Consider the following 26153-nt stretch of genomic DNA (forward strand, 5'->3'; position numbering starts at 1 on the left):
ATAGGCAGCCCATATGGGATCAATATTGGCCAACGTGGTAGCCCACATTGGTCCAATGTTGGACCAATATTGGTGTGCTGCCTGGATGGAAGCCTCGTTGCACTTTTCATGTTGATCCAATAATGACTAACCTGGCAGCCCAGATTTGGCCAATGTTGGTGTGCTGCCCGGGTAATTCTTAGAAAACAAGGCTTGTGCTCAAATATGAAACAGATAAAGGGTACACGCACCAAACGTCCATGTACATTACACCTAACAGTTGTATCGGGAGTTGAGGAAGTATACGTACCGGATGCAAAAGAAAAAAAAAACAGCCAGTAATAGATGCTCTAAACATAAAAGGTTTTTCGAACAGTAAAACACAGCCGTAATGCATTACTGAAACCCTGAAATAGGGCGAAAACACAGACAGGACACGGACGTCACGTGGGGACGCCGTCACCACATTCGTCCACATAATAATAATTCGCGGCTTTACGTCGCCAGACAACTGCGATTATTCGTCTACAGGATGACCACAGCACCCCACACTGCCAGCGGCGCTGCCTCGACCAGCCTTGGCTATGAGCCTGCACAGGAGCGGACAGTGACAAAATATGTAGACAACAGAAGCAGCGGAGCCAAGAGTTTTCGGAATTCCGCCTGTTTTCACGGGTTAAAAATAGGCGACGTTCCTTTGGCTGATTGAATATGGCTGCCTCCAGGCGTCTACATTGAGAGAGGAAAGAGCCCCGTTCAAGTCATTTGCTCTCCTCCGATTCTCCTCCCCGCCTTTCCTTCAAGCCTTTCTCCGTAAGATGTCTATGTTCGTGACGATGCCGGCTAGCGCGAGAACAACGACAAGCCTATTTCGACATTACTACCTCACCTGTTTTAAGAGTGCAATGTTGTATCCGAGTACTTGTGTACAAGTCAACATGGGTCCGCCCACAAATCTGAAGACGTCTGTGATTGGTTTGGGCTGGCGCTGTGCGTTTCCGGGTCACAACGTAGTGCTCCCACATGTCTCAAGGTGCTGTCTTGCACACTAATCAGGTTACGAGAGCAAGTGTGGGAGACGACATGCTTAGAGCGAATTTGCATGCTTTTAACGCAAGCACGTAAAATATTCACGTTAGAAAATAATGTGGATCGGTTTCCTGGCCTACCTGGTGCCCGCCATCTTTTCATATGCCCCACTTTTCAATGTGAGTGCCACATTCTCCGCTGACGGAGGTGTGCCTCTCTGCTGTAGCTCCCATGTGTTTTCTCGGAGCGTAAATGTACGCACACGCTTTACGATGAAATCAACATCATCGGATGAACACCGTTAAAAACATCCCTGCCTTGGAACTTTTCTGCTACGAATGACGAAACACAAATAGACCAAACATGTGAAATAACTTCTTAGACGCTTAATTCGCTGTTGAACAACAATAACACGTGTAATATCGCGAATTATCAATTGCGAAATTATTTATTTGCGAAATTATTATTATTTGCGAAATTTATTTGCGAAATCGCGCCATTCACGATGCATGCACGTACTTTCATGACTTGCTACAGCGAAAAAAAAAACACAAAAAATGTAAATTCCATATAATGTAAATGTGTAACGTGTAGACGAGCGAGAAATCTCCTGCACAAACAAATGTACATCAGTCTCATGCCATGCACTTATGTAGGAAGACAGCTTTCTCTGATCCATTTGGGCGCGAAACATATAAAAAAAAGTTTCCATTAAAAAACGAAGTCTCGATAGTGTTCGCCAGTGTAGGCTTTGCCTGAACTAATTGCCCGCTCTGTACTGGACTCGACCAGCTTTTGCGTAGATCGAGTACCGAGGATCGTTGAAAGTGTTCGCTTGTTGGAGTTGTCATCGTCATAATAGTTCGTCGTGCCGTCTGCGTCACGTGTAGTGATTTCTACCTGCTTCCGCGTGGGCCGGGGACCGTATCTCGTTGGAAGTGTTTGCTTGTCGGAGTTGCCATCGTCATAATAGCTCGTCGTGCCATCTGGGCCGCGTGAAGTTGTTTCCTGGGTGGTGAATTGGAATCCAGGGTACTTCGGCCATTTAGGTGATCGCGTGCTCGTGAATTGTGCCTCAGATGTGGCTCCTTCTACCGGCAATCTAGTACTTGTGTGCTGTCTTCTCGCTGTTACCCATTGTCTTGTAGTAGGTGTATAATCTTGGTGCTGTGAAACTGCAGGTGCCGTGGTGGTCGTAATCTGGTCACCGGGCGTGTCTGTAGAACTGCTTGTAGGCTGTCTTGTCACTGTTACCCTTTGCCTTCGTGTAGGTGTGTATTCTTTGGGCTGTGAAACCGCAGGTGTCGTGGTGCTCGCAATCTGGTCACCATGCGTGTCTGTAGAAGAGCTTGTAGAGTGTCTTGTCACTGTTACCCTTTGCCTTCGTGTAGCTGTGTATTCTTTGGGCTGTGAAACTGCAGGTGTCGTGGTGGTCGTAATCTGTTCACCGTGCGTGTCTGTAGAAGAGCTTGTAGAGTGGCTTGTCACTGTTACCCTTTGCCTTCGTGTAGGTGTGTATTCTTTGGGCTGTGAAACTGCAGGTGTCGTGGTGATCGTAATCTGGTCACCGGGCGTGGCTATAGAAGTGCTTGTAGGCTGTCTTGTCACTGTTACCCTTTGCCTTCGTGTAGGTGTGTATTCTTTGGGCTGTGAAACTGCAGGTGTCGTGGTGGTCGTAATCTGGTCACCGGGCGTGGCTGTAGAAGTGCTTGTAGAGTGTCTTGTCACTGTTACCCTTTGCCTTCGTGTAGCTGTGTATTCTTTGGGCTGTGAAACTGCAGGTGTCGTGGTGGTCGTAATCTGTTCACCGTGCGTGTCTGTAGAAGAGCTTGTAGAGTGGCTTGTCACTGTTACCCTTTGCCTTCGTGTAGGTGTGTATTCTTTGGGCTGTGAAACTGCAGGTGTCGTGGTGGTCGTAATCTGGTCACCGGGCGTGGCTATAGAAGTGCTTGTAGGCTGTCTTGTCACTGTTACCCTTTGCCTTCGTGTAGGTGTGTATTCTTTGGGCTGTGAAACTGCAGGTGTCGTGGTGGTCGTAATCTGGTCACCGGGCGTGGCTGTAGAAGTGCTTGTAGGCTGTCTTGTCACTGTTACCCTTTGCCTTCGTGTAGGTGTGTATTCTTTGGGCTGTGAAACTGCAGGTGTCGTGGTGGTCGTAATCTGGTCATCGTGCGTGTCTGTAGAAGAGCTTGTAGAGTGTCTTGTAACTGTTACCCTTTGCCTTCGTGTAGGTGTATATTCTTTGGGCTGTGAAACTGTAGGTGTCGTGGTGGTCGTAATCTGGTCACCGTGCGTGTCTGTAGAAGCGCTTGTAGACTGTCTCGTCGCTGTTACCCTTCCCGTCCCAGTTGATGTAAATTCCGCGGTCGTATAGCTGTTACCCGGCGTGACTGCAACAGAAGGTGATCGTGGACCCGTGGTTGTGCTCGTTGAGGACACCACCGTTGTCCTAGTGTCCGTTCTCGCTGTACTTGGCACACGGGTGGTCGCGTCCTCGGGAACCGGTGGTGCTGGTGTAGGAGGCGGATTCTTCACGCAATGTCCCTTGTGGCACACTCCATAGCTACTAAACGTAATCTGCAAGGCAGAACGTGAGTTAGACGTTTGTGTTTGGCGGCACCGTTCCCTGCTGATATGCTGAACGGTACGGATGCTTGCTACTGTGAGTGCTAGTGGCCCACACAAGAATACCCCTTTCCACGTCCAACGCCCATAATTATTACAGGTGCCGAAGCTGCCATCTGTACAAAAAGTGTCACAGCCAACAAGTTAAAATCGCCGTTTGAAGCCGACAGTGTTGGCGGGCTACCTTGGTAGAGTTTATAGCATGGTTCCGGTATAGGCACGGCAGATTCACTTTGACGTTATCAACGATCTCTAACAGTCCCTATTAATAATATTAACTATTTCAAAGGATGTTGTACTTACGATACATGGTGTGCCATCCTCTTCTAGTCCGTAGTTTCGTATGGACCATGCACATCGGTAATGGCAATGCAGCGCCCGGCCGCCAGGAAACTAAGAAACGAAAAGAAAACACGTCTAATAATTTGCTCTGTCTTTTCCTGCATAGGTAACAGTGCTACAGAAAACTACACTCTCAAAAATGAACTTCACCGCATAGCACGCTCCAAGCCAACCGTATCTCGAATTATGCTGTTATCTGCCCCGATTTGTTCATAAGTGTCACAAAAAAGTCGTACGCATCCCATTTTCAACAAATGAGGGCAGATAAGACATCATTCGAGATCATGGTTGGCTAGGAGCGTGCTATGCGGTGAAGTTCATTTCTAAGAGTGTATGGCATCTTTCAACCCCCCTGGTGGAGTGTGACCAACTACGTGGCCAATCACGATCAATCCCGCGCCAGAGTTTGGACGTCTTTTTTTTTTTTTTTTTTCCTTTTACGAAGCCCGAGTAGAATGTACTCGATCATGACATACTGAGAGGATTTATGGGTAAGTTAAAGTACTCCACATACCCATCTTGCGGCAAATGCCGGTTCGCATGTTATTCCATCGACACCTGGTCCTAAAATGAAGAGCACATGGAATTAGTAGGATAACGGCTAATAAACAGACGGTTACTGTGCGCTGAAGTGCTGAGATTACAACTCAGTAGAATGCAGATAACGTCGGCAATGGAGTAGCCGGTGCTGCACGCGTCGGGACCATTGTCTTCTTGTTTTAGGTATCTATAGTGTAATCTTGCCAAAACATTTCTGCACACGAATACGGAGGGCGGGTACATCAACGATATAAATAATAGACCGATTATATTCGTCCTTGATATTCTCGCAATGTGCGTACAAACTGTTTCGAATATGGTCAAGTTCCGGCGCAAATGAGATGAGACTCAAAAATGTATAGGCGGCGAGTTTTACTACAAGTACTACTTGCGTTCGCCCTGTGCCCACGCTTATTTACCATGGAGCACTACTTGTACATCGGAAGACGTTCATGATACAGTTTCCGGAAACGCGATGATTACTGAGTCACGCTAGTCTTTTGAAACGGCTTTTGATATCACGTACTTGAGACAGGATTTGGCAGCATCCTAGTGTCTTCGTTGCATGCCTTCTGCCTACAAAAGGTTGCTAGTAACTTTAAGGTGGATGATAAAAACGTAATGTCAAATATGACTCGCATTTTCCAAGGACCGCACTGTACTTTCCTCGTGCCATCTCATTCTCCTGTGCCCCACCCTCACCCATCACCCTCAACGCATTAACCTCAGCTAAGTCATCTTTGTCTTTAATCTATCTCATCCTTGTTTTACCGTTTGCTAGTTTATCATTTATTTCTTAATTCTTTTCTTTTCGTTTTATTTATTTTATTAAAATCTTATTTATTTTTATTTTTCCTTTGCGGAATAGTAAGCCGACGTCCCGTTTGGCTGACCTTTCCCCCTTTTCTTTTTTTCTTTGTTCCAATAAATATATCCTCCCCGCGGGTTTCGCAAAAGAAAATGAAGTGGGACAGTACTGCTGGTGCAGTAAAAACTCTATTTTACGTTGGTTTGCAAAATAAATTATACGTAAGGCTCATTATTTAATTCCCAGCATCACCACCAGCAATGGGGTAGAGTATCGCCCCTGGCGATGAAATTCTCCATTCATCATCTCACAATAAAGTGGTTGTTGTTGTTGTTGTTTTTGACAGTTGCTACCATGTGATCTGCGCGTTTTACTGGCTTTCGACTCGTGCATTGTGATATTATTTTATTAGATCTATATCACTTGGGTTTTCTAAGTGGGCGTCACGTACTTTAGAGATTATTAGTTGTCACTAACCGACGTATGTGTGCGATAATTTATGGCTACTTATCTAGCTCCATCCGGCTGGTTTTGTTTGATGCGGAGAAATGTATGGCGATCACTTTTGCTTATGGCGTTACTTGTTGAGACTAGTTTATCCTCCCAGATGTCGTCATTGCGGTGACTTGGAAGTTCTAGAGCACATTCTTCTTCCTAACCTTCCCGAACCACACTTTCCGAGACTCAATCAGCTGGTCTCTTGCCCCATATCTTTGTAAAAATTGCTTGGTCCATGGTCAAATCCAGCCCACCAACGCTCGGCCCTCAATCTCAATCTTTGCAAAATACGTACTATTTTCTGCCACTCTCAACAATATTTCGCGGAACTCTGAATTCGCACAAAAATGACGATCGCGAAATTTTGGAAACTGAGGCCGTCGCGAAAATCATTATTTTGACAGTATCGAGGGTAATCCGAGGACACGACCGTTGGATTCTTTACGAATGCATTCAACTTCACTCACACCGAAGCGTTGAACCAGATAACTGGATTGTTAGTGGAGGTTTTAACCAACTGCTAACAACGTGGCCTTCGAAAGTTCGAATAACCAGATGCACTGCAACCAACGGATAATATTCTGCGTCACACAATGTTTCTGATTGGTTCCGGTAGATGCAAATCTCCTCGATGACGTTATAGCAACGATCTGCGGAAGCTGGCTAATAATTTGAGTATTAATATTCGTGCAAGCCGACTAACAATTGACCTGTACAAGACCATGTCTTGCCCCCACAGCAGCAACCACCGCCAGAACCAGCAAATATCGCAGTGCGGACGACAGACGCATTTACTGTACTCTTATCCGTATTATTAGGTCTTCGTTATTGCTAGAGCATGACACTACATGCCTGTAAATGACCTCGTGTCGGAGCTGTCACATGGCGATGCACGACGTCCTGCTTCCCTACCTATAGGAATTGAGCTCGATCTTGATATATTTTTCTGCGTTTTACACACAGTTAAAGGAACACTCGGGAGTTAAAAGAACACTACAGAGCGCGCCCGAGGCCCCTGCTCCGCACACGTTTAAAAAAATCATCCACTCGTGAAAAGAGCGTATCGGAGATCGAGGGTACGTCATGTAGTAACGTGGCCGCCGGGCACTTAACTGCTGACGTAGAGCTGCGCAGCTCAAGCACGTATATGCGGCACGTGAGCTGAGAAGAAGGAAACATAGAAGGGAACAGGCATGGGAACTGCACTCTACGCTACACGAGGATCGTGTCGGCCGCCCGCGGCTGCTTTCCACGGCTGTTTTTTTTTATTTGTTCCACAGCTGCTGCGAAAATATTTTCCATTTTCCAGCGCCTCCCAGTGGACAGCTTGTCGAATCGAGCCACGTCAAATGCCACCTTATTGCTCCCTTAAGTTATTGCCTAAAGCACAATAAAGCTGAAGGACTGTAAGGACTTACCAATTGCAATGCAAGCTACCACCAGAAGGATAAGCGGATTGAGGCTGGTTTTCATATTGATGGCGTAAGCACCAGGGCGGAATGATATCGGTATTCACAGTACCAGTTGTTCGCGGCGACGCCGCAACACTCACTGTAGGTCACGTACTGTTCCGGAGCACCTTTCCTTATAACATTTTTTTGCCGCCGTCCCCAGTTCCGGCCAGACAGGGCTTATCATGCAGCGTCGCATCTCGCTTTTTGAAAGAGAATGGCTTCTCCTGGAATTGATGAGTACCACTATGGAGGAACAATTGATCGCAACGCGTTTCAGATAAGCCTGTTGGACTAACATGGTGTGTCACCACGTACGCAAAACTTCCTCATCAGTTCTCAGTATGCACTGATGGGCTATGCCAGCGTCAAATGAAGAAACATGACTAAACGATAAGGTTCACTCTTTGTGTTGCATATCATGCTACTTGTTAGGATTGCCACGTCATGTATTTCGTCATGAGCTTCGCTAATTCACCATATACGGCTCAATGCCACTTTTACAGACTACACACTACGTTTTACAACGGTTTTTCATAGCCAAAGACGCAACATGTAATTGGCGTGATCATTCTGTGCTGCGGTTATAGCCTACACTCTTAAAAATGAACTTCACCGCATAGCACGCTCCTAGCCAACAATAATCTCGAATGATGTCGTTATCTGCCCTGATTTGTTGAAAGCGGGAGGCGTACGCCTTTTTTGTGACACTTATGCTGTTCATAATTGTCACAGAAAAGGCGTACGCCTCCCGTTTTCAACAAATCAGGGCAGATAACGATATCATTTGAGATGATGGTTAGCTAGGAGCGTGCTATGCGGTGAAGTTCATTTTTAAGAGTGTACACTTATAACCTACACTCTTAAAAATGAACTTCATCGCATAGCACGCACCTAGCCAACCATCATCTCGAATGATATCGTTATCTGCCCTGATTTGTTGAAAACGGGAGGCGTACGTCTTTTTTGTGACACTTATGCTCTTCATAATTGTCACAAAAAAGGCGTACGCCTCTCGTTTTCAACAAATCAGGGCAGATAACGATATCATTTGAGATGATGGTTGGCTAGGAGCGTGCCATGAGGTGAAGCTCATTTTTAAGAGTGTATATTCGGGCGCTAAACAAATGCTCAAATTCACACAAGGTAACAAATTCATCATGATTGATTACAGAAGCAATATGAGAAGATAAGCTATTCCATTCTCGTATACCACATTGTAAAGGAGAGTTGAAAAGGTACTCGGTAGATCCAAATGTCAACTGTGATTTAAAGACATGATCAATACGGCCAGAGATAAAGCATGCCGGCCCTAAATAAGTGGACTCTGTGTGGAATAATTTATGCACGGATGACAAACGTTTGATCAAGCGTCTATTCTCAAGAAGTGCGATGTTATTTTGTTGTTTTAACGCCGTAATGCAGTTAGAATTATCACGCGTATTAAAGATAAATAGTATAGACTTATTGTGTATACTTTCTAGCTTTCCAATCACATACTCCAGGAATGAACTCCAAATCATAGATGAGTACTCTAATTTCGGACGAATAACAGTTTCGTACGCGCTTAACTTAATTTCGGGAGATGCCAAGTATAGCTTACGACTTAGGAGACCAAGGGGGAGGGGGGGGGGTATATGTTTATTCACACAAAAGGAGATGTCGGCCAGGCAAGTGCCGGCTTGCTACTCCTTAAAAAAAAACAGGTGCGGGAGAAGCCGCGATGGCAACGATGTGCTGCGGACGGCGAGGCTTGCCGACTGTGCTTCAGAGGGTGGTCATCATTTCGGTGTCCTTGAGGTACTCGAAGAGTGCCTTGGTAACATCCATTTGCACAGGGCGCGGGACAGGCCCGAAGAGTGTAGCGAGCGAGAGGGGGTGGTGGCCCAAGGCTTGCAGGCGTCGGGCGAGGGCGGCACGGGGCGCCGAGAACGTGGGGCACGTTAGCAGGAGGTGGGCTACGTCAGCGATGGCGCCGCAGGCATCGCAGTTTGCGTTGCCGCATCTGCCCATCTTGTGCAGGAGTGACGGAGCGTAGGCGACGTTAAGGCGGAGGCGATGAGGAGGATTTCCTCGGCCCTGGTAAGGTGTTGGGTGGGGTAAGGTTGCGTCACGGGGTCAATGGCTTGAAAAAATGTGTTGCATCGAATAGCGTCTGCAATGAAGTGAGTAGCGGGTTTCAGAGGCAGACCAACGACGAATTTGAAGGAGGCAAGCTGATGCCGTGAGGGGTAGGTTTGCGATGGGGCTGTCACAGCTATGCGCGCGCCTTGCAGCAGCGTCGGCACGGGTATTCCCAGGGAGGTCCATGTGGCTGGGAACCCACTGGAGCCAGACGGTATGACCGGAGGCGAGAACGGAGTTGTATGACGAGATGGTCATTGCGTGGAGGTCGTTGATCGTCTGGGATCCGTGTGAGCTGATAACCTCTAACGCTGCCTTACTATCCGTAAAGATGGACCAGTTTCCCTGTAGCGAGATGGAAATGTGCTCAAGTGCCGCGTACACGGCAAAGAGTTCAGCCTCCGTGGATGACGTCTCGTTTGCAAGTGTAAAGGTGCGCTCGATGGCCTCGTGGGGCACATAAAATGCTGCGCTCGCTCTGCCAGGTACGACCGACCCGTCGGTGTAAACAGCTATACCGCTGGTCATTTAGCGTGGAGAGGTGCTCCAGCGCAAGCTGACGTGCGACAACGGAAGGCGTGTCATTCTTTATTTATTTATTTATTTATTTTACCCTCAAGGCCCGTTGGGCATTACAGAAGGTAGTGGGAAAAGAAAATACAAAACAGTAATAAACAACAGTGAACAAAGGTCAGTAAATCAAGATGCTAAATTAAAATGTAACAAATTGATGATGAAGTGTATAATACAAAAGCTAGTGAGTTGTGAGAGGTTATATTAAGATGTACAGGTTGATATGACACTAAGTGGTGTTATTGTGAGTCAAAAAAAGGAACATAATGCAGAGCGAAATCGGGAGTGATCGCGAATGTGCATGATGTCACTAGGAAGGTGGTTCCACTCAGCAGATGTGCGGGGGACGAAAGACTGCAGGCACGTGTTGGTGTGGTATGACGTTAGGCCTATCTTATGTTGATGATCAATCCGAGATGAAATGTAAGTGGGCGGAGGTAGAAGTTCACCACGCAAACCAGGCAGGTCATAGTAAAGTTTGTGAAGTAAAGATAAACGAAAAATTTTACGACGTGAGGCAAGGGAAGGTAAGGCAAGAGTGTTTTTTATCGTACTAATACTCGCTGTGCAGGGTGGACCCAGATCTCCGTTTTTATATGCCGTCAGCGCTTCCTCGACCCATCACGTCGCTCATCTACAGGCTTCGCCTCAACGTGCCATACAGTGGACGACTTTTGTTTAAGCTCGGCATGGTCCCGTCCCCCAACTGCAGTCTGTGTGATGTAGTTGAGGACGTGGATCATATACTCCAAGACTGCCCGAGGTACAGTGCACACCGATGTACCCTTGTGTCGTCCCTGTCTCGCCTGGATAATCGGCCATACTCCACCGAAAAGGTTCTTGGGTGCTGGCCAGCAAATCAGCTCATACCTGCCATGCGCGCCCTTGTGCAATTTCTCGTCTCGACGGACCTGTTTGACACATTGTGACACTCTTTGTTTTTAGTGCCTTGAGACTTCGCTTTTGGTGACAAGCTCGGTGATGATGTTCTAATTTATTCTTTCAAAGCGTTTCAAAGCGTCGAGGTTAGTGTAGTTCCCCTTTCTTTTATTAATAACGCGTCCTGGAGTAGCCAGTCCCGAGTGGCTCGAGACTACCATCTCCATTTTTTTCTTTTAAAATCAATCAATACTCGCTGTGCGAGAATAATTACCAGTAATGAAACGCGCAGAATTATTTTGGACAAGTTCGATTGCATTAATTAGTGTCGCTGAGCTAGGATCCCATATGGTGGCGGAGTATTCTAATTTTGAACGCACAAGAGACTTATAGAGCAATATGTTTTTAGGGATAGGGGGGCTGAAGAGAAGTTGCGACGAAGGTAGCCTAACATGCGGTTTGCGTTGTTAATTATGCTCTTTATGTGAAACGACCAGGATAGAGTTGAAGTTATATGAAGACCAAGGTACTTGTATGATGAAACATTTTCAAGAGTAATATCGTTAAGATAGTAAGTAGAAGGAGGCAACATATTTGTTCGAGATATGCGCAAGACTTTACATTTAGTAATATTTAATTGCATTAACCAAGTGTCACACCATTCAGAGATAGCAGTTAAATCTTGTTGCAACAAAAAAATATCGTTAGGATTAGTGATTCGACGAAAAATTACACAATCATCCGCGAATAAATGAATGTTACAGGAAACGCAGTTAGGTAGATCGTTGATATAGATTAAAAACAAAAGGGGACCAAGGACGGAACCTTGTGGGACACCTGAGTGGACTGGGCTAGGCGTGGAGTCATAGCCGTTAGCTGTGACGTACTGTGAACGGTTAGACAGGTAATAATGCAACCAAGAGAGAAGATTATGGTCAACATTTAATTTACTTAGTTTAAGTAATAGAAGTTTATGACATACTTTATCAAAGGCTTTAGAGAAATCGAGAAATATACAGTCAGCAGATGAATTACGATCCAAAATTAGGTGAAGTTTGTGAGTGAAAGAAGTTGTGTTTCACAGGAAATTTTTTTGCGAAACCCATGTTGAGCATGAGAGAAAAACGATACAGATAAAATGGTTAAAAAGATATTGAGCGTAAAAAGCGTTGAGACTTTGTGTTGTGTCGTCTGTTTCTCGTCTTTTTCCCAGTCTCGGGTTTTCGTCATGAGAAAAACGAGTTTGTTTCAAGAAAAGACGCTAAATGTGAGAATAAAACGTGTTCTAACAATTTGCAGGGGATGCTGGTGAGGGAAATAGGAAGATAATTAGATGGCGAAGATTTACTCCCAGATTTGTGTATTGGAACCACCTTCCCGACTTTCCAATCATTAGGAATTGTATGCGTATTGAGTGACTGCTGGAACAGTTTGGAAAGTATGACTGACGTGTATTGTGCAGTGCTCTTCAAAAACTTCGTATTGATTCCATCAAAACCACAGCTTGACGAAACCTTCAGATTACTGATTAGCTTGATGATGCCACAAGGTTCAACGATTATGGGCTCCATTGGAAAATAGTCATATGTTCGTAGGAGAGGGAGTGAAGATGTAGTAGTTAGAACAAAATTATTGGAAAAAAACATATTTAGCATGGATGAACACTCGGAGTCCGGCACAAATGATCCATTCGAGTCAGCGAGTGCAATACGACTGATTTTCGCTGGGCTGACCAGACGCCAAAATTTGCGGGGGTCGCTGGTAAGCATGGATGGCAAGGAATGTTGGAAAAAATTAGTCTTGGCGAGCTTTAGGGCGGCTAAGTAAGCAGTGTTCGCTTCCTTATATGATTGCCAGTGTGCAGAAGATTGAGAGCGCTTAGCTGCACGATACAGACGCTTCTTACGATTGGACAAACGTTTTAAATTGTTATTGTACCAAGCTGCTCGAGGATTACAGGTGATAATGCGCAAAGGGATATATTTATTGGTTAAGTTATGAACCATAGTTTTAAACATATTCCAATTCACTCCGGTGGTTCACTCCGCAAGGACTGAGTATGTTTCGGCCGTCTTTGGCAAGCCCAGACACACTCGAAGGCTGCGGGCCTGGATATTGAGGAGCTCACGCTCGCCAGTCCTACTCAGGCCGTGCAACACCGGGAAGCTGTAGCGCAGCAGGCCTAACACGAGGGAGTGGTGTACTCCGCGCAGGTCGTCACAAGACGGACCCCACGACAGCCCAGAAACCAGTCGCAGGACGTTCGCAAAGTTGGACGTCTTTACCGAGAGTGCCTTGATGTGGTGGGACCATGACAGGCGTTTGTCAATGATTACGCTGAGATATTTGCAGTGCGGCACGAATTGGAGAGGGGTTCCAGAGACATGAAGAAGGGTAGCGGGCGAATGACCGCCCGGTAAACGCCATACCGTCTATCTTGCTCGGGGAGACACGTAGTCCCCTATCGGCCAGGTATAACACGATGGTGTTCAGGGCGTCTTGTAGGCGATGTTGAATGGCGTCACGCCGCATGGCAGAAGTCAACTGCAACTTCAACTTCAACTTTATTCGGTCCTATAAATGAACCCAGAGCACTGGGAAAAAAGCTACCGACGTAGCTTGACAAGCCCCAGGCCCTGTCCTCCAGACAGCAGATAAAAAGTTACAAACAAAATGAAAATTCAAAGAGACATTACATTCACATGGTCAATGCACTCTTAGTTTACAGTACTTATACCACTCATCCACGGGGAACAAGTAGATACATAACACAGTAACATATCAAGCAGCGGAAATGAGAAAAAAAAAAAAGAAAAAAGAAAAAAAGTACATATTGTACAATTTGCAACATGTGACACTTTTTTTCCACTTTTTCTCTCTTTTTTTACAGTTGTATTACTGCATGAATACCAACAAAAAAAAAGAAGAAAAGAAACAAAACAAAACAAATGGACAACCTATTGATTAGAATTAGAATTAAGGAGAAGGAGCCTGATGTACTTGGTGTTCATTTCTACAAAATTTACTTGATTATAAGTGTTTAGCAGTTTTGGGAGAGTGTAGGTTATTAGTTGAGTCCCATAATTCGTTCGTGGCCTTTCAAGTTGCCAAATTGGGGCCGTACGCAGGCATTGTAAAGGATTATTTTTATCTAGGCGTACCAATTCATAGAAATGGGGGTTATGCTGAAGACACGCACGTTTGTGCGTCAAGTCCATATGCAAATGTCGTCAGCGTAAATCGTAATGTTGGTATGCTCAGACAAGTGCGTCGGGAGTGAAGCCATGATGAGGTTGAATAGGAGCGTACTTAACACACTGCCTTGCGGTACGCCGCGATGGACAGGGAACGGGGCTGTGTCACCTTGCGTGGTGCGTACAAATAGAGTCCGATTCGACAGGAAGTCGCGGATCCACGCCGTCATGCGGGCCCCGACACCCGACTCTTGCAGCGTTGCGACAACCGCGCTGTGGAGGACGCTGTCATAGGCTTTCATGACGTCCAGGAAAACAGCGGCTGTGAGTTGGGACAGGACATCAACCACGTTGTCGATGGACGATCTTCCCTGCTGAAAGCCCGCCATGGCTTCGGGGAAGTACCTCGTGGTTTCAAAGTACCAGCTGCGTGAATCATGCGCTCCATGATCTTCGCCACACAGCTAGTGAGGGCTATCGGCCGAAAGGAGTCTATGTCGTGAAGTGATTTTCCGGGTTTCAGGATGGGAACAACCGCCATCTTCCACTCCTGGGGCACAGCGCCAGCGCACCAAGACTCGTTGAGTATCCGTAAAAGCAGCTGTCGGCCAGCAGCGGGAGGTTGTGGAGAGCCTTGTAGGTAACAAGGTCTGCCCCGGGGGATGTGTGCATTGGTGAGTGACGCAAAGCCGATTCCAGTTCCCAGTTTCGAGAACGGTTGATCCAGAGAGGGCTCAGTTGGTGGTTCCGGAACAACCGGGATGTCACGAGCTGACGCTGAGCCGTCGGGGGGTTGGGACGTAAGTCTGCCGCGGTACTCCTCTGCCAGCTGTAATTCGGAGGGTCCTGTGGCCACGGAGAGTGATCGGAACGGGTCTCTTTGGGTAACAGGTTCGGCTAGTCCTCTGAGTACCATCCATATTCTGAACAGAGGTGTTCGCGGAGATAGGGAGGAAGCAAAGTTCCTCCAGTGATTTCTGGCCAATTTACAGATGGGTCTATGGACGGCTTTCTGTATCCGTCGCGCTTCCAGCATATGGGCCAAGAGATGCGTGCGAGCCTCTGCGAGATATGCGGGCCCGCCTCTCTGCTCTCCTCCGGACCGCACGTAGTCTGGCGTACTCCGCGTCGACCGCTAAGAACTTGCTGGGAAGGTGAAAGACTCTTGTGGCACAGTATGTGGCGCCGACCACCAAGCGACAGAAGTCGCCGTGGTTGGCGTTCCCAAGTACGGGGTCTGGGAAGGTGGAATCGACGGCAGCCCTGCAGCGTTGCCAGTCGGTCCTCTTGACTGCGCGCTTGTGCTGTGTCCCAGGTGCTCCGCGAATGTTGATTAACACCTGGGCATGCTCACTGCCAAGCCTATCAGCGCCAACATTCCAGGTGAAGTGCCGCGCAACCGAAGCAGACACAACCGTCAGGTCCATGCACGACGATCTGTCTGGTGACTGTACAAAGGTCGGGGAACCGTCGTTAAGGACGTGGAGGTTCCTCTCTTCGAACAGCGCAGCAAGCCGCTGTCCTCGCGAGTCGGACCGCGCGATGCCCCAGATGGTATGATGGGCGTTAAAGTCTCCACATAAGACATATGGCGTAGGAACACTGTCTAGGATGTTCTCACATCGGTCTCACAAAGGTCGCTCACATCATAGGGGACAGAGGGTGGTATGTAGAGGGAGACGACTGTGAAGTCCCGGGAGCCCACTCGAATCGAGCAGCAGACGTATTCCCCTTCGCTCGTTGCCACAATGTTCCTCTGCACAGCCGGTATGTCCGAGCGGACGAAGATGGCTGCCCGACTTTTTGTTCCACTTGGTTGTGAGACATATGTGATGTAATTCGACAGACGGAAATCCGCTCGGAGCCCGCATTCCGAGATGCACATGAGGGGGAACTTGTGCCGCCACGCAAACTGGCGAAAGTCTGATATTTTGGATTGAAGGCCTCTTGCATTCCACTGGAAGGTTGTTGTCGTCTGATACTGCACTATTGTTGGGACCGCCGTTTCGCCGTCCAGGGAGCGATGCCGTCACACAGCCGGGGCTTAGCGCCCAACCGGCTCGGTTGGCAGTAAGGGGGCGATTGCGTTTTCAACTTGTAGGATCGATTGGACTTCAGTGAGCGCCTTACACTCGGGGCACGCAGAGACTATGGCCTTTAGCGCCACGAAAAGCAGCAGATTATCACTGATTGCATGTCAGCTGGAGCGCAAGACGATGAAGCGGGAGTTGAACGGCGGGCTACCTGGGAGTGGGTCGCTTCCGTGCAGCTCTTGCGTGCAGAGTTCGGTGGTGCTTGCACAATGTCGTGGGGGGGGGGGGGGGGGGGTAGTGGTGGGAAGTGACTGTCCTTTCAGGCAAGCTGCTTCTCGGCGGCAGGCGTAGAGGCTGGTTGCCGCGACACAGGTCTTCGGCGTCTTTGTTTGCGGTTCCTTCGGTGATCCTTCGGTTCGTAAGGCTTTTCCGCATATGTAATCAATACGAAAATTTTATGACATGTCATCGGAGAAATAAATTCCTAAATATATGTAACTGCTTATTGAGCAAGGACTTATCCCAGATACCGAAAGAAGGGCGCAGAAGATATCACTTGGACAAGGCACGGCTCCAAACCAAGACGTGAGGGAGTGTCACACAACAAGTTCCGCTCGTCGCCATTAGGAGCTGAGAGTGGCGAGACGATCGAGATGCACAAGGCCAATACGCCGACACGTGCACTGTAAAAACAGAACCTCACCCCATAACATGCTGGAGGCCAACCATTCCGCAGAAAGGTACCGTTATCACTATACGTATACGTAACGCCTTTACGAGTAATGGCGTTACTGTAATAGCTAGTTTTCTTCGGTAGCGAGGCAGTAATCATGCTGCCTTTTTAAACTGGCAGCGCGACAAGTATTTACAGTACAGATACATTTAGACTCTAAAGCGCGGAAACACACGGACAAAGGGAGACGAAACACACGAACGCTGCTTACAACAGTTTACTAGAGAAAGAACTATACACTCTTAAAAATGAACTTCACCACAGGGCACGCTCTTAGCCAACCATCATCCCGAGTGGCATCGTTCTCTCCCTGGATTTGTTGTAAACGGGAGGCGTACGCCTTTTTGTGACACTTATGCCGAAATGTTAATTGTCACAAAAAGGTGTACGCCCCTCGCTTTCCGCAAATGAAGAGTAAAAGAGGTACACTATTAAAACAGAACTTCGCCACATCGCACGCTCCTAGCCAACCATCATTCCGAATGATATCATTCTGTGTCATGATTTGTTGAAAACGGGAGGAGGCGCGTATCTGGGACAGATTATCTTGTCCCAGATAGGCGCTTCCTCCCTGTTTTGAACAAATCATGACACAGAATGATATCATTCGCTATGATGGCTGGCTAGGAGCGTGCTATGTGGTGAAGTTCTGTTTTAACAGTGTATCACTTGGTACAATGGTTGGCCTTCAGCGTGCTATGTGGTGAAGCTTTTTAGGAGAGTACAGCATAAAGCGCATAAACACTTATACAAAACCGCCACATGGTGCTACGTACATGTTGCGTGATCTCAAGAAGCTGATCTCTTTTTCCAACAGAGCCACGGAGGCCGTATACTAACACACTTCTCACTGTGTCCGTGTGTGTCTGCGCTCTTGAGGCTAGATGTACCAACATGCCTAACACTCAACTCTTCTACAAATATATCGTAGCGCGATCCGGCGACGTTACCGGTACCGCTACTCTCAAAACTCACCGACGATTTTTTTCACGGTCCACATTTCTTACTTCTGAACAGTGTCGCTGGTTGCGCTATGCGCTCTACAAATCCGATACGAGGTGCGACTGAGGATCCTTATTATCATACACAGGGCGTTTTTTTTATCCTTTACCGAATTTTTATAAGATATGAGAGCAGCACAGACGTCGACGGTCGGGTTATCATCTTCATTTTTTTTCTTTTACAAATCAATCAACCAACCTTAAACGTAACTTCTCTCGTGTCCCTAGTAGCCTTAAACTAAACTTGTACAAGTCGCTGATTAGACCCCATCTTGAGTATGCTTCAGCTGTATGGAGCCCTAGTAATCGTACGCTGATTAACGCATTGGAGCAAGTGCAGAACCGAGCCGCGCGATTCATTCTCTGCAACTACCATCGAACATCCAGCGTGACACTAATGAAGAATCATTTATCATTACAATCATTACAGTCCCGACGCGTCTTTTCTAGCATTTCTCTGTTTCATAAAATTTATTATCACAACATGTCGCTAAAAAACGAACTTCTTTCCTCTGCACATTATATATCCTTGCGAGTAGATCATTCTCACAAAGTGTTTGTTCCCATAGCTGCAACTAACACACTGGCTGATTCGTTTATCCCGCGCACAGCACGTAGGTGGAACCACCTTCCTTCTTCTGTTTCCACCATCAGCTCTATCACTCATTTCAACAATGCACTTAGCGAATATAGTATTTGATACCTGTTTTGATACATGTGCTTATTTGTCCATGAAACCTGCATTTTGATCAACTGCATTTCTTGTTCTTGTTTTTTGTATAACATATGTGTATGTCTATTTTCAATATATTACCCACTCCCCTCTGTAATGAAGAACCCTGAGGGTAAATAAATAAATAAATAAATAAATAAACCAATCGACGGTCGGGTGGACATCTTCAAAGAGAATGCCTAGCTACTACGAGGGGTGTTCAAGTCAAACCGGAACTTTCTGTCTCCTGAGTGTACAAATGGCTCTCGCTACTTCTTATTCGTCATTTTCACACGCGACAGGCCTTCGCGTTCACCACGTGGTGGTCCAAACAAGATGGCCGACAACGAGGTGAGCGCGCACATCGAACAGCGAATTGTCATGAAGTTTCTCGTGAATGAAGGCGAAAAGTCATCTGAAATTCACAGGACTTCAGGGTCAGTATGGCCACGATACACTTAGCCGCAGCAAAGTGTTTGAGTGGTGCAAACGCTTCCGGGACGGCCAAACATCAGTGCAGGACGATCCCGGTCGGGGCGGCTCAGAGCCCAGTTCCTGAGAACATCCAACTTGTGGAGCTCCTGATCCTCAAGGACCGACGGATAACATGTCTCGAACTGGCTCGAAAGACGGACCTTTCTGTGGGAACGTTGAACACCATCATTCATGAACACCTCCAGTTTCGGAAAGTTAGTGCCCGTTGGGTCCCGAGGCAGCTCTCCGTGTTTGGCCGGCAGAGCAGACTGGAAATCTCCCAAGAGCTAAGGTACCGTTTCGACACTGAAGGTCAGCCTTTCCTTGATCGAATCATCACGTGCGATGAAACGTGGGTGCACCATTTCACTCCTGAGTCAAAATGCGCATCAAAACAGTGGAAGCATCCGGGCTCGCCAGGTACCAAGAAGTTCCGAAGCACCTCGTCTGCGGGTAAGGTCATGGCCACGGTTTTCTGGGACAAGGTTGGCATTGTTCAATGTTGATTTTCTGCCCAGTGGTACAACACGCACCTTACAGGAACCTGGCTGGGAATTGCTGCCACATCCCCCTTACATTCCAGACCTCGCCCCCAGCGATTTCCATCTCTTCGGGCAACTGAAGGCGTTCCTTAAGGGCCGCCACTTCAGCGGCGACGACGAGGTCAAGAATGTGGTCCGATCATGGCTGCTACGCGCCGGTATGGATTTCTACGCTGCTGGCATCCAAGCTCTCGTGAAACGCTGGGACAAGTGCATTAGTGCCAGCTGGAGATTACGATGAAAAATAAAACTAATTTCTCGCCTGTAAGTTCATTTAACTTTTGCGAAAAATGAAAAGTCCCGGTTTGACTTGTAGATGACAGATAACAAAGTTCATTAATGAACTTTTCAATTAGGAAATTTCGAGCAAAAGCGACACAGCAAAATGGGTGCCAATGCTCATTGAAAATAATTCCACGTTTCCAAAAATCCAGAAAAGCGCACAAGTGTTGAAATATCCATAGGTGTGTTGAAACCCCCCATTCCCCATCTTAAAAATAAAGTTGTTTGTTCGATAGCAGAATTTTGATACGTAAATAAGCAAAATCCTTTCTGGATGCCATAGGACTTCGATCCTTATTGTGAATGGGCTCATTATTTCATTCCCCGCATCACCACCAGCAATGTGGTAGAGTATCGCCCCTGGCGATGAAACTCCCCATTCGCAATAAAGTTGTTGTTGTTAAAACCGCGGCGACCGGGAGCGCAGGGAGCCATAGAAATCATAAGGAGAGAGGAAAGACAGAGTTTTATGCAGGGAGCACAGCGTTCATTTCACGTCGGAGGGCCACGTGCTTCGGAGAGATGGAGATTATTATTGGGTGCTGACACGTGGCCAGATCAACCGCTTTCCGATAAGCCATCGTCGGCAAGGGTGGTGCCAACGCGACCTAGATACAGAGGGCCTGCTTATTGCCTCCTCTCCCTCCTTCGCTACGTGGACATATAAAGTCAGAATTCGTCTGCTACAGCGATTCGCTGTTCTGCGAATTCAAGTACTCTCAAATGACTGTAGCTAACTTGGAACCTGCAGACTTGAATATGTAGACCAAAGTGCAACACGCTTTCCAGAAAATCTGTTTTGAGAAAGATGTGGGACCGGGGTTTTCTGATTTAGTACACGGGGACGTTCAATCACTACTCGTACTCGCTGACGACGGTGGTTCGTCTTCATGGCCACCGCAGGGGTGCCCTGTCGTATCCCTTCCCGTTGAAAAGAGCGTGCAACCCTGCGCAAAGAACTGGGACGGTTCAGGCCTGACGTTTACGCAAACGTCATCACTCACATGATCAGTAAAATGGCGGCGCACATGATCGCCGGTGAACACGTTTGTAAACAATGTCACTTTTGCTTCTGTGCTTGGATTCAAAAGCATGTTTTGATCGTACTGACAAGTTTGATCGAATGCAGCAACAGTTAAACATGATCCTCATGGATGTGACCTCATAGTACACGGTGAAGTGTTTCGTACAGCGGCTAATTCCTTCGCAATATTTCCGCGGTGCCGGCTGTCCGTTGATGAATAAAACTTGTTGTGAATGTATGTTTTTTACCTAAACGGAATATAAAGTGTCCACAAAAAGAAAAAAAAACGTCCCCTACATCAGTCAGTTGGGCTGCCGCAGTAGTTTAGCGCTTTACCGGGTTTTACTACGGCATGGTGTTCCTGAAACCTTGGTTAGGAAGTTTGAGAAACATCATGGTAGTCCAGTAGTTACTGAATGAAGTATTTACTGAGGCAGGTTAAAGGAACAGTGTTAGGGAGCCCCAGAATAAAAAGCAGCAACAAACTATTTACATGAGCCAACGTTTGCTCTTGACATACAGTATGTGAAGTTTGTATTATATCACTATATACAAGGCAACATGACCCAAGGGCAAGTGGGTGAAATATTTACAAACTATAAAACAATGAAAGGATGCTCTATAATATATACATTACTGTAGTAGAACAGAGTGTGTTACAGTAGTAACCTGTGAAGTGGTCTTAACCATAGATCGAGAAAGTGCCCCTCATAAATAACTCTTTACAAATTCAGTTACCCTGTGAAAAATATAACAGTTAATAATTATGTTCTTCAGCCTGAAAGGTAACTTGCAGTTACTGAGTTACTTACACTTACTTTACTTCGAACAAAAACTAGGTAAATAGTATTTGGTAATAGTATTAGGTAATTAGCAGCGCGCGTGAGCAGTTGAGCTAGACCTTGAGTTACCTGCGGAGGAGTGCAATACGACTAGGTCGTTTTCATTTATGTCCAACAATAGACCTCTCCCTTTTTGTAAACAAATGACGTCATAGTGTTCGACACCGCTACAAATTTGGTAAAGTTGAACTACACTCGAAGCTAGAGGTGAACAAGGTCACGCCCGAAAGCCTCCGTCTTGACGATATTATGATGGTCCCTGAAAGGGACGCGACCTTCTGTCCTATTTTTCTTCCAGTAGGAGGCAGCAAACAAGTTCCCATTCGTGGAACCCAGCCCACCCCTTCCAATTTGTCTCTGTTTCACTCTATCTACCAACATTATGATGACGTTTCTCTGGTAGGGGTCCATTCGAACGCTTTGCATCTTGCTCCCTGTGGGCACACAATGGGCCAGCTTCATTTCAATGGCAGCAGTTCTTACTCCCTGAATAGAATACTGTCATTGATTGAGCATCACGAAATGGCAAAAAATGGCATGAATGAACCGGAGAGAAAGCAAGAAAATAAGTGGACGTGAGTGAAAAGTGAACTAAAAGTAACTTGGAACTTAACTTAAGTTACTCTGGCAAAGTTACCTGAAAAAGAAACGAGTTTCTCTTAAAGTTACCACGGCACAAAAGTACCGAGTTAAGTTACAAGTTGCCAAAAAAAAGGAACTTTGTTACGGTAACGAGTTACTTGTAACGAGTTACCTCGAACTCTGGTCTTAACCGTGATACTGAGTACTTGCTCAATGCAATGCTTCTTGCAACAAACAAAACACTTCAATTACTCCCCCTCAAACTGTGTTAACTTTGTGAAAAGCTGCCTGCAGCGCTGTCTATGCAAGTCAGCAGTGGCTTGCCTGCTTGCATGATGTAATCGTACCTCGAGATATTTTTGTGCTATACTCTTCACGATGTGATAGTAATGATTTTCCAGTGGACCCTGATCAAGCATATGTTGTTGCCGGAGTGATTGAAACACTTGACTTTCAAAAAGGGGTTCAAGCACACGAGGAAGCAGTTCACGCAGCACTATGCTCGACGGCTGTCCCCTCTCATTTAGCGCCCCACGGAGAACTCTTTCTGATTTTCGACAAACGGCAAGAACGTCTTGTGACGGAAAGACAGCTTCATCTTGCAGTCTTCGTAGCATCAATGAGTGATATGGCCTTGGATCTGACACGGTTAGCGTTGGGACACATGTCTCACATTTCAGGTACCCTTGTAGGTAACGCTGCCGTGCAGTTGAAGAGGTCACGAACATTTTCTATGTTTTCTGGACATAGGGGCTTCTTCCGATTCTTCTGTGTGATGCTGCGGGAGTTTAGCACATCAAAAATGTCACTTACCATCCTAAGGAACTTCTCAGTGGCTTCCGAGTCACCGAACTCTGGAAGGAGGAGACTGCGGCATTCAGCTAGTGCATCAGCTACAGATGTGCTCATTACTTGGGCGGCCAGGTTAACCTTCATAGGCTGCCGCTGCCAGTTGATGTGTGCCACCCGCACAGTGATTTCCCCAGAAATTCACTGCTGGGGGCGTGCCCACCTTTCAAGGGGGGGGGGGGGGTATGCTTGGTGAAGATTCCACTTACGGAAGTTTTCTTAGACACAGAAGGAATTGTGGCGCAATGGTGACATCTGCACAACTTTCCCGTTTTATTTGTTCGTATTTTTGCTCGTATATGCGCGCAGTATATGCATTGAACAGTTACTTTCAAATGATTTTGGACAAATGCATGGTACGATCATCTTCATGACTGGTCATACAGCCCAAGCTTGACAGTACAGGATGTAATTCGCAGTGCCGGACTCACTACATGGTCGGGCTGGGTGGGGTCACCTGAGCTATTTCAGGGGGCGTGTTGCAAAAATCCAGGGAGGGTGTACACTCCCCCCTGGGGGGGGGGGTGTAGGGCAATCCCTGCCCCGCAGCCTATTTCCTGCATGCAGGCCTTCCCTCGCTTGCAGCAAATGCAGCTTCTCTATATATGCCCATGAGATAGTGTCTCCTTCATTATCTACAAAGGTTTCCTTGTGGGACAGGGCATTGCGGATTAGTTTTAGCATACGACATGCATCCAAAAATGCACTTATTGGCTCACCAGTCTCAGGGTGGGGAAAGCTTGTCTTGAGGCCCTTTTCCTAGTCAAAGGAGCAACCCAAGTTGCGAAGCATGGCAACGTTTGACTATGCCCCATCACAAGTGATTGACACGATGGTTGCACCTGCTTCATGTAAAAGTGATAATGCCTCGCGCACAAGGTGTGTCTTCTGCTCACCAGATATGCCATCAACAAAGAAATAGCCGATTGGTAGCTTCTACTTTTCCGTGATGGAAACAATCATCACAACAAATGCTTCTTTGGCTATTGCTGTATCATCGGTGGAGTCAGGCCCGAGGCTGACATAGCCGTATGTCCTCCTTCCATCCCACTCGACATGTTTCCTTATTGCCATTTCATCAACCATGAGGCTGCACACTGTAACTCTGCCTTTGCTGTTTTCATAAGCTGTCTTCATTCTGAGTGCTGTGAGGGCTTCTTTTAAGAATCCTGGTTCGCCGTCGATTGATTGATACTACTTCTTTATTGTCCGTGGATGGCGCAGGCAGGTGTCAAAAGTGCTACGCACATATTTATAAGCACGAGGGGAATAAAAGTGGAGTGTCAAGGCAAAGGCACGTAACTCTGGGCTGTACTGACGTGGCACGGGTTTTCCCTTCTGTTTTGCTGTTTGAGGATGTCTTTGTGGGCTCCTGCTATGTTTTCTAAGCAGTCTGCATTTTTTTGCAGTAATATGTTCTTGGACCTCAAGTCTTTTATTACGTCTTCGAGGTGTGCCACTTTTTGCTTTAGGCGTCGCTGTGCCTGCTGGAGAGCCTTTATCCTCTTTTTGCTGGCCGTGTGCAGCGATGCCACTCGTTTGACCTCCTTTTTTTTCAAAAAACGCCTTAACAGGTGTGTCCTCAGTGGCATGGCTGTCCTGGACAGTGAGCACGCAGTCGTCTTCTTAGACGTAAATTCATAACACACACATTGAAATTTACCAGCTTCTCGCAATAAAAAATAAGTATGCATCATTTAACTTATGATTTTATATATTCTACAATGAAATTATCGTGCAAAAATGCAGGTTGTACATAATTATGCTAATCAATATTAGGTACCTCATTGTAAGTTTAGTCAAAGGACCTTCAGAGAAATGTCTCAGCTTTCTTTACCGCTATATTGTTGCAGTTCACATCCCCCCTGGCTTTGTGTGAAGGGTCAGCTGCGAGTGTTTCCACCTGACTTTCAGTTTGTAGGAACAGGCATGATTCATGATTGATTTGTACCATGCACATGATTAGAAGCAAACGAGATGCACTAACAGCTTGCGAGGGCTACGTAGATGGACAAGCTGGAGTGCTCTTCCTCTATGCCTCCCAATCCTACTTCCTAGAATAAATGACACAGACATGCAAATCAAAAAAGAATAAATCAACGTAAGGATTTTATTTCATCATTGAGTGTACATCATAAATGCAATTCATTTTTCTCATGCTGTTAGTAAAAATCAGTCAAATCACAGATCTAAATCAATACATGCCATCAAGATGTCATGTTAGGGATTAGAAAATACATGCAAACACATCTGATGGAATAGAAAGAGGCTGGTTTATAGCGCGTAGTACGCTCCAAGTACGCTACGTAGATGCAGCCTGTACAAAATGTCAGCCGCCATCATACCCTCGTGATGAAACATTTTTCTTCTAAAACGTAAAGGGCACAATAAACCCTTTAGTGTTCAGGGTACATCTTGCTCTCCCTTTCTCTTTTATTGTGTGCAATATGTTGTATTTAACTGCACTTAGTTATTAATTTCGAGGTAGTGGCCATGTCTCAAGACAGATATCCTCCAATGACAAGAAGAACTATATGGTTTGAACGTATCCCCAACTGTAGTGGCACAGAGAGATTCTAGGTTACTGTTGATGTAAGCATGCCGCACATTCCCTCTGTGGTCTGAGACAAAACAGTATCCCTCCTGATAGTTCTTACCAATATAATCCGTCTGTTATCGGTCACAGGAGTGGAGGTGCTCGCAGTATCCTATGTGTCCAATAGAAAAATAAAATGCATGTATATACCTTGACTGCACTTAAATGTATAGCATCCTTTCAACTGTTTTGCTTTTGGTAGTCCTCACCAGTGAAATCCTTCTGCTAGATGTGGCAGCAGAATAGGTAATGGCACTGATTTCCTGTACATATACACAAAGGAAAGGAAAAGATGGAGATCACCCTCAGCTATAGCTAAATGTACTGTAGAATTGTAAAAGCAGGTGTACACCAATAAAGAAGGCAAAGCATATAAACGTTAGCGTTCACAAAGCATCACTTCTGTGTTTCCATACTTATAACCCCTTCATAGCAACGGTG

The 26153-nt window shown here is 46.4% G+C and overlaps 1 protein-coding gene across 1 annotated transcript; it reads right to left on the reverse strand.

The window, feature by feature from the left end:
* Window positions 1–1437: 1437 nt before the first annotated feature.
* On the reverse strand, window positions 1438–7473 carry LOC135388305 (mucin-2-like). Its single transcript, XM_064617767.1, has 4 exons — window positions 7240–7473; window positions 4490–4539; window positions 3937–4026; window positions 1438–3585 (listed from the first exon to the last, which is right to left on the reverse strand). Exons 1-4 carry the CDS (start codon window positions 7292–7294, stop codon window positions 1720–1722), a joined length of 2061 nt encoding a protein of 686 aa, XP_064473837.1. The 5' UTR covers window positions 7295–7473; the 3' UTR covers window positions 1438–1719.
* Between the last annotated feature and the right edge of the window lie 18680 nt (window positions 7474–26153).

Source organism: Ornithodoros turicata, chromosome 3, assembly GCF_037126465.1.
Source record: "Ornithodoros turicata isolate Travis chromosome 3, ASM3712646v1, whole genome shotgun sequence".
NCBI lineage: Eukaryota > Metazoa > Arthropoda > Arachnida > Ixodida > Argasidae > Ornithodoros > Ornithodoros turicata.

Excerpts from the sequence above, each read along its gene's own strand:
- LOC135388305 (XM_064617767.1), bottom strand. The coding sequence starts at position 7,294 with ATGAAAACCAGCCTCAATCCGCTTATCCTTCTGGTGGTAGCTTGCATT. Across the intron at positions 4,027-4,489 it reads CGGCATTTGCCGCAAGATGG|TTTCCTGGCGGCCGGGCGCT; the intron begins GTATGTGGAGTA and ends TTCGTTTCTTAG. Across the intron at positions 3,586-3,936 it reads AGGATGGCACACCATGTATC|ATTACGTTTAGTAGCTATGG; the intron begins GTAAGTACAACA and ends TCTGCCTTGCAG.